The sequence below is a fragment of the Dermatophagoides pteronyssinus genome, unplaced genomic scaffold (genome assembly GCF_027571235.1).
Source record: "Dermatophagoides pteronyssinus isolate colony J.1.1.1.1 unplaced genomic scaffold, Derpt_VIB-CSIC_2022.12 sq0067, whole genome shotgun sequence".
Taxonomy (NCBI): domain Eukaryota; kingdom Metazoa; phylum Arthropoda; class Arachnida; order Sarcoptiformes; family Pyroglyphidae; genus Dermatophagoides; species Dermatophagoides pteronyssinus.
The window spans coordinates 1-14,563 of NW_027461586.1; the positions used below are offsets into that span (position 1 = coordinate 1).

The window sequence follows — 14,563 nt, forward strand, 5'->3', positions numbered from 1 at the left end:
ATTTTCAAATCGATTTTTTTAAGGAATTTTTATTTTTAAAAAAAATTTCTGGAATGAAAAATGATAATGATGATTTGGAAACAGTTTTTTTCTTTTTAAACCACAACCAACCAACCAACAAACAAAAACAATCGATAATGATCAATAATCGATTCTTCTTTCGAAATTTTTTTTGACTCAGTACATTTTAAAAACAAAAACAAAAAATACGGAAAAAACTGACTTTTAAAATTTTTTTTCTAATCACACTAATTACATTAAAGTATCTTGTTTTTAATTAATTTAATTTAATTAAATTAAAAAAAACTCAAATTCCTTACTCAATAATCCATATAATCAATATATATATCAGGTTAATTTAACATGGAGCCATTCATAATAGTAGTGTAAAGGTATTTGTTTGGTTTGTTTTGATTGTTGCTCTGATGATTCACACAAATGCATAGCAACATTTGTATTAAGAAGATCAAAATTGTTATCTTCGTTTACTTTTCTGTTTTTTTATTGGTTGTTGATCTTCATAATATTCTTATAATAAAAAAAAGTCTGATAATAACCAAAAAAATGTTATCAAAATTTCCATTGATTTTTGTAATTGTAATTGGTTTAATGACTAATTTTATTATTATAAACTGGAAAAATCTTAATCGAAAAAAGGTATGAAAATTTTTTCTACGTTGTTTGTTTTTGAAAATAATTCGATAATTATATGGCTTTTTCTTTTCTTTTTTTTTTTGGGTAGAATTATCAACCACCATGATGTTTGTTGTTGTTGTTTTTGTCGAATTATTAAACATGGGATACATTATCGAATCGAATCACACAAAGAAAAAATAAATGATGATGATATGAGAAAGAAAAGAAAGAAAGAAATATACTTAAATGAAGATATCTGAATGAAAAAAACGAGGGGTTTTTTTCTATTTACCAATTTTTAATATATTGGTAATTGCACACCACCAAAAATCGGAGCAAAAACAACGTTCGATGGTTATCAATTATGAACTAAAGTGATAGAGTGTGATATTTGATAACAACAACCCAGAAAAAACAGTTTTGGTTTTTTGGCTTTGCCAAAAAATCATTAAATGAATGAAATCTTCAGTTTTTGCAAATCAATTTTCTTCAAAAACCAGAAAAATGTATACAAATTTCCCCCAAAAAACAAAATGTTTTCATCCAAATCACCCAATCATCATCATCATTGAATCGATTCATATCATATCAGTTTTTTTTTCGTTGTTGTTTTCGTTGATGAAGATTTTCTTTTTTCTTTACTGATTGATTATTAATATTGTTTTGTAATCGGAAAACAAGAAAATAATATTGTTTACCACTTTATAATCGAAATAAAACGATCAATAACAAAATTATAACGTCGACGTTAAATCATCATTATCCCAAATAATTTTTTATATTGACTTTGGGGCGACATTGAAGAATCTTTTTTCTTTTTAATTACACAAGAAAATCATCTTTTTTTATTATTCATCACATCATTATTAACAATTAAACGGAACTGAAAAATCTGTAGATCATCAAACAGCAGATGATGATGACCACTAAATCAAAAAAAGTCATGAATCATTTTATTCAATTTAAAATTACAAATCAAAATCATTTCAATAACATTATTTTCATTTTAATCATCGTTATTATTATTAATTTTATAAATATTTCATTTGCTAATATGATCAATAATGATGATGATGATGATACATTACATATTCATGATTATAATCATAAAAATCATTTACATTATTTATCATCATCATCATCATCGCCATCGTCATCATCATCAACAAAATCTTTATTGAATTTGACAAATTCTTTAACTGCAACATCACCAATAACATTATCATCATCATCATCATCATCAACAACAACAACAACAAAAAAAATGATCAGTTATCATCGACAGCCATGTACAAATTCATCCGATTGTGATTCAGATTTAATTTGTCATAATAGAAAATGTTCATGTCCATTAGGACGTGTTTATTTTCATTTTCGTAAACCAATACCAACCAATTCAAAAGGAATGTGTATATTATATGAACAAGCTGTTGCATGTAAAAATAATGATGAATGTCAAGATATTGATCAAAATGTTATTTGTGATGAACAATGGGGTCGTTGTCGTTGTAAACGTGGTTATTATTTAAATGCTAAAACTAAATATTGTATAAAGGTAAATTTTAAAAATTTGATTTTTTTTAGGTGAAAAATTCTTACTATTCTTCCATTCGATAGATACAATTTCCATATTCTGGAATAAAATCAAAATCCAATAATCGACCAAAATTGACTTTGAATAGTGGAAATGGCAATGGTAAAAAGATATCATCGTCATCAACATCAACAATATTATCCCGACGGCCACAATATTTTCGTTTGGATACAAGTTGTCAGAAAAAATCGGAAAAATTAGATTGCCCAGCTGAATATAGTTATTGTTTTGAACGTAAATGTCAATGTTGGCCAGAATTTCAATTCTGGGAAGATAAAGAATTTTCATTATCAAATGCTGAAAATAATAGTGCAGTATCATCATTACAATTAATAACAAAAGAATTAATACAAATTGCTGCCGATAATGTTGATATTATTGGTTTAGATAATACAGATAAATGGAATGATGCAATGAAAATTGGTAAATGTTTACGAAAACTATGCGATACTGATGATGATTGTCATGATAATAATGGTAATAATGGTCGAAATACAAATCTTATCTGTAATAATACTGTTTGTGAATGTCCATATGGTTATGCAATGCATCGTGAAACACATATTTGTATGAAATTATTATTACGACGGCCAAGTTGTGATCTAACATGTAAAGTAATTGGTGGTTTATTTGCATCGATTTTTGTATTAACATTAATATATTGGTGTTTTTATTGTTGTGTTGCTATTGTTAAAAATTTTCATTATCATAATCGTCGTCATCATCGTCATCATAATCAATCATCAAATAATGATAATAATCATACATTATTTAGTTTACTTGATCAACAACGACGACGACGATCATCATCATCAAGATCAAATTCAATGATATCATTTCTGAAAATGGATAAACCACCAACATATGATGAAGTTATGAATGATGATAATAGCAATAATGGTTTATCACAACAACCAAATTATATTGAAATGCAAGAAATTCTACCACGTTATTGTTCATTATGGAAATTGGAAACAAATTTACAAAATCATCATAATAATAATGAAGAATTTACAATTATTGAATGTCAACAAGACGGTAATACAATTACAAATGAAGATGATGATGATGATGATGTTATTTGTCAAAGATAATTTTTTTCTATTTACTTTTTGTTTTCTTGAAAATATTCTTTTGTTTTTATAAAGTATTTTTTCCTTTCTTCTTCTATTTGTTTTATATTGTTTTATTTTCATTCAAAAAAAAAATGTAAATTTTTAACCTCGAATTAAAAATTTTTTTTAGATGATGATAATCATCGGATACAATGTCAATATTTTTTGTGTTCCTGTTTATTATTCGATTCGCATAAATAATTTGTAATCGATCGAATAAAACGAGAGCAAAATGAAAAAGCAAACAAAGACAACAAAAAAGCTTGATTATCATCAGGTGTGTCTTGTTGTTGATTTGTTGAATGAATTAATGGCCATGGAATTAATGGTTAAACAAACAAACGGATTTTTCAATTCAACAATGACAATAAGACAGTAGTGAAATGTTATGAATGAAAATTTGTTCCCTTTTTGGTTTTAATTGAATTAAACAAAAAACGATCCAGAAACAGAAAAATCCGGAAATTGAGATCAGATCATAAACATTAGTAGTAGTTTTATCAAATTAATCATAATTATCAATCATGATTTATGGATTTTAAGTGGCAAAATGAAATGAAAATCTTGTTTCTAAAATCATAAATAACTTTTTTTTCTGTTTCTACTTTTTGGTTTACCAAAAATAAAACATTTTTTTCCCACTTTTATTGCAATGAAGTAAATGAAGTTTATCATTCCCGAAATTAATGATAAATAATTTGTTGTTGTTTGCTTTTTGATTTGATCTTTCTAAGGAAAAGGTATCATTATTATTAAACTTAAATAAATTATCAAAATTAGTTTGTTTTTATAGATTTTCTGTTTTCGACAGGTTTTTTTTTACGTTCAATTTTAATCGAAAAAATCAACGCCAGGTGGCTGAATAATCAATGATTTACAGAGAAAATTTAAAATGGATTTTCAAAAATGTTAACCCTTTCTCTGTAGACAAAAAATTAATCGATTTTTTCGTTTTGTCGAATAATCGATTTCCGTTTATCTGTAAACAATAAATTTTTGCTGTTGTTGCTGATTAAATAAAGCTGCTGTTTTTCAATTCATTTCAACAAAAAAAAAAAAATTATTGATCCAAAGAATTAATAGCCTGTCTGTTTGATCACGAAATTTCCCCGTAATAATAATCTACATAATGTGAAAAACAACAACATCATGATTGGATCATGATAATCGCTTCAATTTGTTCCTGGAACGGTCTGAAATGTCTGATTATTCAACAGCAGAAAAACACAGAAACAAAAACAAAAACATGGGTGATTTTAATCGTAAAATCAATTTAAAAATTGATCAGATTAGATTTGTTGTTGTTAAAGTTGTTGTTTGGAATTTTTCAACAACAACAACTACAAATTGCAAAAATTTGAATATAGATATAATCAAATTATCACATCAAACAAAATTTCATTCACATCATCATTATTATCACATTTTTTTTGGCCAATTTTAAAGAATTTTTTCGTTGTTTTGCTTTGCTGACTTTCTGAATTTAGATTAATAGATCAGATAGTGTGTGTGGATTGTAAATCTGTTTGACCCCGATCATGGACATAATCTGGATCATTTAAGAAATAAAATCTGTCTAATGTGATGATGATTGTCATTATCATTCACGAAAAAAGAGTTGAAAATAAAATAAACGAAATAGGCAACATTCATAAGATCAAAAAGGATTTTCATTGAAAAAAATCTTTCAAAATGAAGACGATTTGAGAAAAAAAATTGAAAAAATGGCATATTTAAATTATCACATTTAATCGATCGATCGATCGATCAATCAATCAATCAATCAATCAAAAAATTAATCTCAAATTTGAGAAATTTTCTGGGAATTTTGATCAAAAGTATTATCCATTGTCAATGTCATATTTAACCATATTTTTCAAATCAAAAACTTTTTTTGAAACAAAAAGACAGGCGTCATTTCAAATAATTTCTTTAAAATGACGCCCCCGCATCATAGTCAATTTTACCTGCTTACTTACTTACTTTGTCTTTTTCCATTCATTCATCATCATGTCATCGATCAATCAAAATAATTTTTTAAAATAAAGAAGATTTGCCTGCTTGCTTGCCTACATGCTTGTTGCTGCTGCTTCTGAAAATTGATTTGGTTCCTGATGCTGACTGACTAACTGACTGACCATTTCATCATTGTTCATGATCATTATCAATCAAAAGAAAAAAAAACATTGTCATTGACCATTGGTGGGATTCTTTGTTTTATAACTTTTGTTTTTTGGTGGGATTTCAAAATAAGTCTATAGAAAAAAGTTTTTCTTTTGTTTGTCGTTGTTTCTCTTGAGAATTTTTTTCACTTTTTTTAAGTTATAAACGGGTAAAAAGATTTTCTCATCATCCATGATGACCTTTTTTTTTAATTGGAAAAGGAAACAAAACAAAAAAGCAATAAACAAATGCTCAGAAAAGGGTTAACACTTCAAGTGAAACTTCAAGAAACTTTCCGGCAAAAAAAAGGTGGTTGTTTCAATGGTCAACAATAATAAAAAAAATTGTTATATTTTTTTCATCATCAACAACAACATCAGCCTTTTGTGTAACAACAAGATCAACTTTCGTTCATTTTCTCTCGATGTGATGCTTCAGTTTTTCTTTTTTCTTCGTTTTTCTACGCCGCATCATCAACATTATTTGCGGAAGTATTGTGTGTCGTGGCCACGAATGGCCATCCATTTTTTTTCGTTTTTGTTTTTTGTTTCAGAAAAAGTTATTGGCTGCCGTTTTGGATTGTGTTTCTCGATCGTTTTTCGTTTTGCTTTTGTTTCATGATTCATTTTGTGTTCACATTCAATTTTGCACACTTTTGTTTCGGTTAATTTTCGGAAAAAAATGCCTAATGTCCCGGACGAAACAAAGATGAAAAAATTGGATAATGATTTGATCGTTTGTTGGCCGGTTATTATCGTCGTCGTCGTCATCATCATCGTCGATTAAATGGCACCCGGTAATAATATCGATTTCGGTTTCCCCCCCATTTCACTGCCACCCACACAAATTGATTCAAATTATGATCATGATGGTAATATCAGGACAGAAAAGAAAAAGAAATTCAATGATTCAAAATTGATTCAATATTTTAATCTTATTATTATCGTAAAAATGAAATGTATACGTCATTTATTGATGTTCATCATCATTCATTCATAAATGAGATACATTGTTGAAAAAAAATAACAATGAAAATTTGCTTGTTTAGCAAATTACTTCCTTTCGTTTACGTTTGTTTGTAAACCACCATCATTAATCATCATTTATTTTGAAAAAAAGTAAAAGTAAAAGAAAAATTATTCAATTTTCCATCATTATGTAATCGATCATTCCATTTGTAATTCTTTCCGCTATTTAATCTCTGTTATTTTTTTTTATAACGATGATAATTGAATTACAACATTGTAAAATCGTTGATTTTTCTTTCAATTGTTTTTCTCGTTGACAATGACTTCACTGAACGAATCCATTTTTTCGTTGTTGGTTGACGATGATGATATTTTCTGATATTGACCGAGATATCTTTTCTGTATCAAAAAAATGAAAAACATTTCAAGATTTATGATTTTTCGATCTAAATTGTGGTCAAAGAAAAGAAAGTGAAAAACTTTTTTTCACTTTGAATTCTTTGAAATTAACGTCCTTTTGAACTTTTTTTTATGTTGCTGAAAAGTTTTTCTAGAAAATTCCATCAAAAAATTTTCAAGATGACAACAAAAAATGAAAGTAAAATAATAACATCTGATGAAAACAGTGATTAACACATGAGTGCTCGCGTGGGGTATATTTCTACCCCAGATTATACAAAAAAATTTTCTAAGTTCGAAATCGCTTAATGTTAAATCAATGGTGGGGTGAAAAAATACCCCACGCGAGCACTGGCGTTAGGATTTGATGCGCGAGCACTGATGTGTTAAAAGTTGAAAAAAAATCTTTAAAAATTACTGATTATTTTTCATTAAAAAATGATTATGAAATTTACATGTTTTTTTCACCAATTTTTGTTGTTGTTGTTGTTGTTTTTCATTCAACAACAACAACAACAACGAAACAACAACAACAACAAAATGCAAATTATTCTCTCGATTAAATCATCATCATCAATGCCAATTATGATAATAATGGTGATACATTATATGTTTTGTTTTGTTCATGTCGACTATATCGACCAAATGGATGATCATTTAATCTTCAGGCATCAGACAAAACAAAGCAGAAAAAACATTGAATAAATGGATACTTAAACCGGCAGTAATGCGTTTGTTGCAAATCATCATCATTTTTGTATACAAAAGATGCTTTTGAATTTCTTTTTTTGATGAAAAAAAAGCAGTTAGTTATAATAAACATCACATTATCATTTTGCAATTGTTTTTTTTATAATATATCGTAGTAAACGTTTGATGTTGATGATGATAATGATAATAATAATGATGCGGATGACCGATAACACAGGTGCAAACACGTGTGTGTCGATATAGTCACTTTTGTTTTTCGCTAAATACTTTTTTTTTGTTCGTTTGGATTATTCATTCATTCATTTCTTTTCTTTCAAAGAGAAAAGATATTAAAAAAAATAAACATTTCAAAAACATTTTCTTTTCTTCTGAATGGTCAACAATGAAAAATTTTTCTTTCTTTTTCAATGGATAATAATGTTCAACTTGAAAAACGCAAAAAAATTTCTGGGAAAACTTTTTCCGAAAAAGATTTTTCTGGAAAATTTCCCCTCCCCAATGTTAAATTTTTAAAATAATCAACAAAATAGGCAATAAAAATCAATTGATTTTTCAATTGATTGAAAAAAATTGTTTTCGATAATAATAATTATGATTATTATCATTATTTACGGAAGTTATCATTTGATGATATTTAGTTCATAATAATGATCCTAAATCATCATCATCAATAATCAAGTTTGAGATTTCCGAAACGATATTATCGAACAATAACAATCGATTATTATTTATCGATTGATTGAATGATTTAATTTATTTTAAATAAACAGTAATACACCAATATGTTATTATCAAATTGCCAATGCAAATATTGTGACAATATTTTTTCGATCGTTCGATCGATCGATTGATCATCAATAAAATCCGGTTTCAATGATGATGATTGTCTGTCTGTCTGTCTGTCTGTCAGTCTGACTGACTGATTGGTCTATTGAGAATAAACCCTGAAACCAAAAATTCATCCCGAAAAAAAAAATTATTTTGTTTGGTAATTAAATCAATCAAAAATCTCACCTTTCACCAAAAAAAAAAAAAAAAAAAAAATAGGTAATTCAAATATAAAAACAAACCATGGTGGTGGTGAATCCAAAATAATTATCATTAAAAAAAGATGATTGAAAAAAAGCCTTGAAGCATTATCGTTATTATTTCCTTAATCAACCACCATTATCATCATAATGATCAAGTTGTCATCATCAGAAAAAAAGGAAATCGATTGTATCGATTATATCAAACGATTGTCCAATTGGAAAAGAAAAAGTGTTACCGCCATCACTCACTCACTCCTTCGTTTATTGATCTGATTCGATTTTCGGAATGTGTGAATACAATTAAAAGGTAATTTTTGATTGTTGGATATAAAAATAATTTCTGATTTGAAATCGATCGCCTCAAGCTGATGATGATGGAATTATATTTTGGCAAATTTAATCGCTTCTAATTTGCTCCTAATCGTCGAATGTTGAAATTAAATTATTTTTTTTCAACAATTAAATTATAATGATATCGAAAAAGTATCGATTGTATCGCGATACTTTGATTTTTTTTCGGATATGAATAAAATCACACTTTTTGCTGTTCGAAAAAAAATCCAGAAGTGTCCAACATTTTCTTTGGTAAATTTTCCATCCAATGATGATTAACGAAAAAAATAAAACATTTCCGGAATCTTTTTTTTGCTGTTGTTGATTGGGCGACCATCAAGTTCATCATCGATTATCGATAAAAAAAACTATAACCAATTCGTGATTTCAGATAACGACGATCAAAAATCAAAATCAAAAATTATTTTTTCAATTTGATTTTCGGGGATGGTCAGATCATGATTTTTCTGTTTGTCGAATAACCAATTTTGAACAAATTCATTTCAAATTTTTTCAACAGCTGCTACCGTTTTATCGAACATTCGAATCCAGATTGATTTTTTTAATATTCGATTTAATGATGTAAACAAGGGAGAAAAAAATACGCGTTTTGGGTGCAGCAACAACAACAATCAAGTAATCAATTAATTTTCGTCGACAAACACAGATTTCAATGAATTTTCAACAACAACAACAAACATTAATCGAAAATTTTGTAAAAAACAAATCACGAACAAACAAACAAACAAATCTTTTTTTCCAGTTTTGATCAGATTGATAAAGTGGTTGATCCTGATGAGATTTGAAAATCAATTTTTTTTTGTTTTTGAACGTAAATGTTGATCTCGAATTGCGTTGACATTTAATGTTGATTTACAACAAAACAAAACAATCAACAACGAGGATAACGATAATCGTGACATGGAAAAATTATTAATTTTTTTTCTTTTTCAGATAAATATCAGTGATGATCTGATGATGGAAACACATAGTCAAGCCACACATATATTTTAATCCAGAAAAAACGATATCAATATCGATTTCGATCATCATCATGAAGATGAACTTTGAATTAATTTCGTTCGTTCGTTGTTTTTTTTAATTATGAATCAAGAAACGAAACAAAACAGAAAAAATCGATTGATGAAAGATTGACGGGAAGTTTTCTTTCGTTTTTTTTGTCTTTTTTCGTATGCGAAAAGAAAATTCCCAGAAAAAAACTTTTCAGAAAGTTTCACAGAAAATTTTTGGATATGATGGATTATTTGATGTGATATTTGTGTGACCTTAACCTGAAACAAAAATTTTGTCATAAAAGAGTTGAATGTAATAACATTTTGTTTTTTTTTGGCAGATTTATCTTGATGATTTTTCACTGTATCCAGAAAAAGTTTCCACGGAAAACGATTTATTTTTTCCCCTCCTCAAAAAAAGGGAAAGTTTCCAAAAATAGCCAACTTACAAACGACATTTCCTGATTGAATTAAAAAAAATTTTTTAATTTCATCAAAATCAAGCAAGCAAATTCGATTTTAAAAAAAATCTAGATTTTTCATTTAAAAACGATTTGTTTTTGTTCGTTGTTGTTTGAAATTTTGTCGTCTGGGTGGTTGAAAACACAGAAAATTTAAATTTTTAAAAAAAATGAAACCAAACCGACTTCATAGTAAACGACGTCAATCATCAACAACATCAGGTTTTTCGATAAGAAAATTACCACAACCACAAGAAACAAATATTGATTTTTTATATGAATATTATCAAAAATATAATAAAAATCCAAGACAACGTAGCCGTCAAACAGGAAAAGCAGCATCACCAGCAGCAGCAGCTAATACGAACGAAACGGGTAAAAATCAATCTGATACTGAATCATTGATTGGAAAATATGTTGGTAATTCCAAATATATGGCTGTTAAATATCTTGGTGGTGGTTCATTTGGTAATCTTTATCTTGGACAACATCGTGATTCACGTGTTACTGTTGCAATAAAAATTGAACGTGGTGATTGTGATAAACCACAATTATTTTTAGAATATCGTTTTTATAAAAAATTAACTAGATTACCACGTGGGGTACCAAAAATCTATACATTTGGACCGATTGAAGATGGCCGTTGGAATGCATTAGTTATGGAATTACTGGGACCAAGTTTAGAAAAAATGCATGAAAATTGTGGTGGACGTTTTTCATTACGTACAGTTATACAAATGACAATACAAATGATACATTTATATCGTGGTATACATGAATCAGGTATACTTTATCGTGATACAAAACCAGCAAATTTTTTACTTGGACAACCAAATACCGGAAAATGGTGGATAATACATGTTATTGATTTAGGTTTTTGTAAAGAATGGCGCCGGGAAGATGGTTCACATATTGTTTATCAAGAAAATAAACCATTTACCGGTACTGTACGATATATGAGTATTAATAATAATATGGGTCGTGAACAATCGCGTCGTGATGATCTGGAAGCATTAGTTTATATGTTAATTTATTTTTATAAAGGTAGATTACCATGGCAAGGTATAACAGCAAATACAATTATTGAACGTTATCGTATGATTGGTGAATGTAAAGTAAATACACCGATACCAACATTATGTTCAGATATGCCAATGGAATATACATTATTATTACAATCAATTCGTTCATTACATTTTGAAGAACGACCAAGTTATAGTAATTTATTGACACCATTTTTTCAATTATTAGCAAGAGAATATGCATTAGAAATGAATGATCGTGTTTATGATTGGACAATGTCACATGAAATTAAATCACCAACATTACGTTTTATGCAACAACAACCGGAACCAGTTGAAGAACAATCCGTATCAGAAAAATCAATATCATATTCAGCAACAAAAGCAGCAAAATATCGTAAATCATTAATGAATCGTATACAAGCAATGGCTAATCAACCTGATGATGATAATAGTAAAAGTGTTAGTGCTGGTACAGGTAACCCTGGTGGTAGTGGTGGTGGTGGAGGTGCTGCTGCTGCTGCTGGTGGTGGTGGTAATCCATTAGCCGATATACTTCATCAACATTTAAATACAGATCAATCATTATTATCAACAAAACAATTAAATCAACCGGCAAATATAATGGATGATAATAATCATAATTCAACATCACCAACAACACAATCTAAATGAATGAATCAATCCAAACAAAACAAACCAAACAAACAAACAATAATCATCATCATCTAAAACAAAACAAAACTTGCTCAAAAACGCGGGGTTATAATAGAAAAAAAATAAAAAATTATTTTTTGCTTTTAAAAAACTTTTAAAAAAATTTCAAAAAAATCCAAGGGATAAATTAAAATTATCACATCATCCGGATGCGGATGATTATCACCAAAAACCAATCAAAACTAAAAAACTATTTTTAGTGAAAAGTTTTTTTATCCAACAGAAAGAAAAAAAAAACCGACATTAACTAGCCGGTAGCCCGGCGGCTTTAATGATGATCCACTCCAATTACTTTCATTTTTTTTTTTTTTGGTGATGAAATCCAAAATTAGAAAAAAAAATAAAGAATTATTATCAAAAATAGGAAATTTGTTGTTGACTGGGATTTAAGATAGATAGAAAAGTAAGGTAAAAGTAAAAAGACATCCAGATCAGATTATCCATCCATTGAAAATGTTTGTGTGTGTGTGTGTTTGCTGGTGTGTAATATTACTTTTTTTTCCCAAATGAATCAGTTTTTTTTTCTTCTTCAGTTTTGGCTGTGAGTTAAATTTAGACGATTACGATAAATAATTTACGATAAATAAATGATTTTTCATTCACACCAAACTTGTTGTTGTTGTTGTTGGGGAAATGACATGTGATCAATTTCTGATTTAGATGAAAAACACGTTGGACAATCGTAAGCAATTATCGATTTGGATAAGTTTTGGAAATTTCGCATTTTCCAGCCCAATTATCAACAAGTTTTGGAAATCAAAGGAAGGAAAAAACTGTTGATTTTGGATTGGAAGTTTCGAGAATTTTTTTAATGAAATTCCGGAACAACAAAAACATGATTCAGCAGAAATTCTGAATTACGAATTTTCCAAAATCAAATTAATTGAAACAATTATGAATTTTTGAAAAGACTTTTTACTATTTAAAATGAAATAAATTTTCATTCATTTTAATATTATTCAATCGATTTTTTTTGCTGTATTTTTTTTTTTGATTGTGTTTTTTGAATTTTACTTTTACTTTTACTTTTGTTTTATCACTTATTTGCCATCTACCAAATTTTAAAAAAATGCCACCTTCAATGAATGATCTAAAATCATTTATGTTTTTCGAAGAAAATAGCACAAATCCAGAACTTGTAACATCATTTATACCAATAAATCCAAATGATTTTCCAAATGATGATGATGATGATGATAAAAAACATGATAATCATAATAATGATACTAATGGTGGATTTGATATTAGAATTTTAATAGCTATTATTATGGGTGCTGCATTATTACTTATTATCGGTATTGTTTGGAAAACACATTCAAAAAAACCTAAACCAGGAGCAGCAGCTGGAGCAGCAAAAACAGCCGTAGATGGTAAAGGACAAACAGCCGGAACTGGACCAGGAGCATTAGATCAACAATCTGGTAAATTAATGTCCAAAACTGAAGCATCAGTATCAGTATCAACAACACCAACATCAACAACATCAATAACACCTAATTCAGGATCAACACTTACGGGTGGTAAAAGTACTTGTCCTGCTCCTGGTTCTAATGGTCCTCCTTCTCAATCACAACCACCACCACCATCACAACAACAACCACCAACAGTATCAGTAGTAGCAGGATCAAAAATTTCAGCACCACCAGGATCAGCAACAGCAGCATCAGGAGGAACAATATCTGTTACACCTAAACAAGAAGGATTTACTACATCCGTTGGTGAAGGTATTACTGTTACAGTGAAACAGATTTCGTAACTAAATTATTCATTATAATAGTGTGTGTGTGTGTTGGGGTTAAGGTGTGAATCTTTTTTCCCCCTCCCCCTTCAATCTCAACCTGCTGACACACCTGTTTTTTTTTTTTTTTTTTTTTTGATGCAACTAATCATCACCACCATCCATAATGATGAATGATGATTACAACATTTACAAAAAACAAAAAAAAAATAAAAACATTTTTTCTTGATTATATCATCATTGGTTATATAATTGAATAGTTTTGTTTTGGGAAATATTTCCGGAAAAGTAGATGAACGTAATAACAAAAAAAAAAGATTATCAGTATCAGCAGCAGTAATCATTATCTATTGGCAACATTGTTTATGATGATGAATAGCTTATTGATATGATTGATTTTTTTCGATTTTTTCGATTTTGTTTTTCGGTTTGATTAATTCATTTTTCATCAACCATGCATGCAGACCATTTTTTTTATTCAAATTTCCAATCAAAAAACGATAAACACGTGATGCATGTGTGGTCTTTGTTGTTGATTGATTTTTCAATCACAAATAGCAAAATTATTCACAAATGTAAAAACCAAGCAAACATTTCGAGCTTGCTTTTCGATCCAAAACGATCCAAAATACAATAAGATTATTATTGTATAATAATTATTT

The 14,563-nt window shown here is 28.2% G+C and overlaps 2 protein-coding genes and 1 pseudogene across 2 annotated transcripts; all 3 read left to right on the forward strand.

The window, feature by feature from the left end:
* Positions 1-406: 406 nt before the first annotated feature.
* LOC142646137 (uncharacterized) lies at positions 407-3,485 on the forward strand. The gene is made up of 3 exons (XM_075824315.1): positions 407-657; positions 743-2,191; positions 2,254-3,485. The coding sequence occupies exons 2-3, from the start codon at positions 1,550-1,552 to the stop codon at positions 3,322-3,324; spliced, it is 1,713 nt and encodes a 570-aa protein (XP_075680430.1). The 5' UTR covers positions 407-657; positions 743-1,549; the 3' UTR covers positions 3,325-3,485.
* A 7,038-nt stretch (positions 3,486-10,523) lies between these two features.
* Positions 10,524-12,242, forward strand: LOC113790056 (casein kinase I pseudogene; annotated as a pseudogene).
* A 911-nt stretch (positions 12,243-13,153) lies between these two features.
* On the forward strand, positions 13,154-14,133 carry LOC113790029 (uncharacterized). Its single transcript, XM_027339641.2, has one exon. The coding sequence runs from the start codon at positions 13,233-13,235 to the stop codon at positions 13,917-13,919; it is 687 nt and encodes a 228-aa protein (XP_027195442.1). The 5' UTR covers positions 13,154-13,232; the 3' UTR covers positions 13,920-14,133.
* The last annotated feature ends 430 nt before the right edge of the window (positions 14,134-14,563 follow it).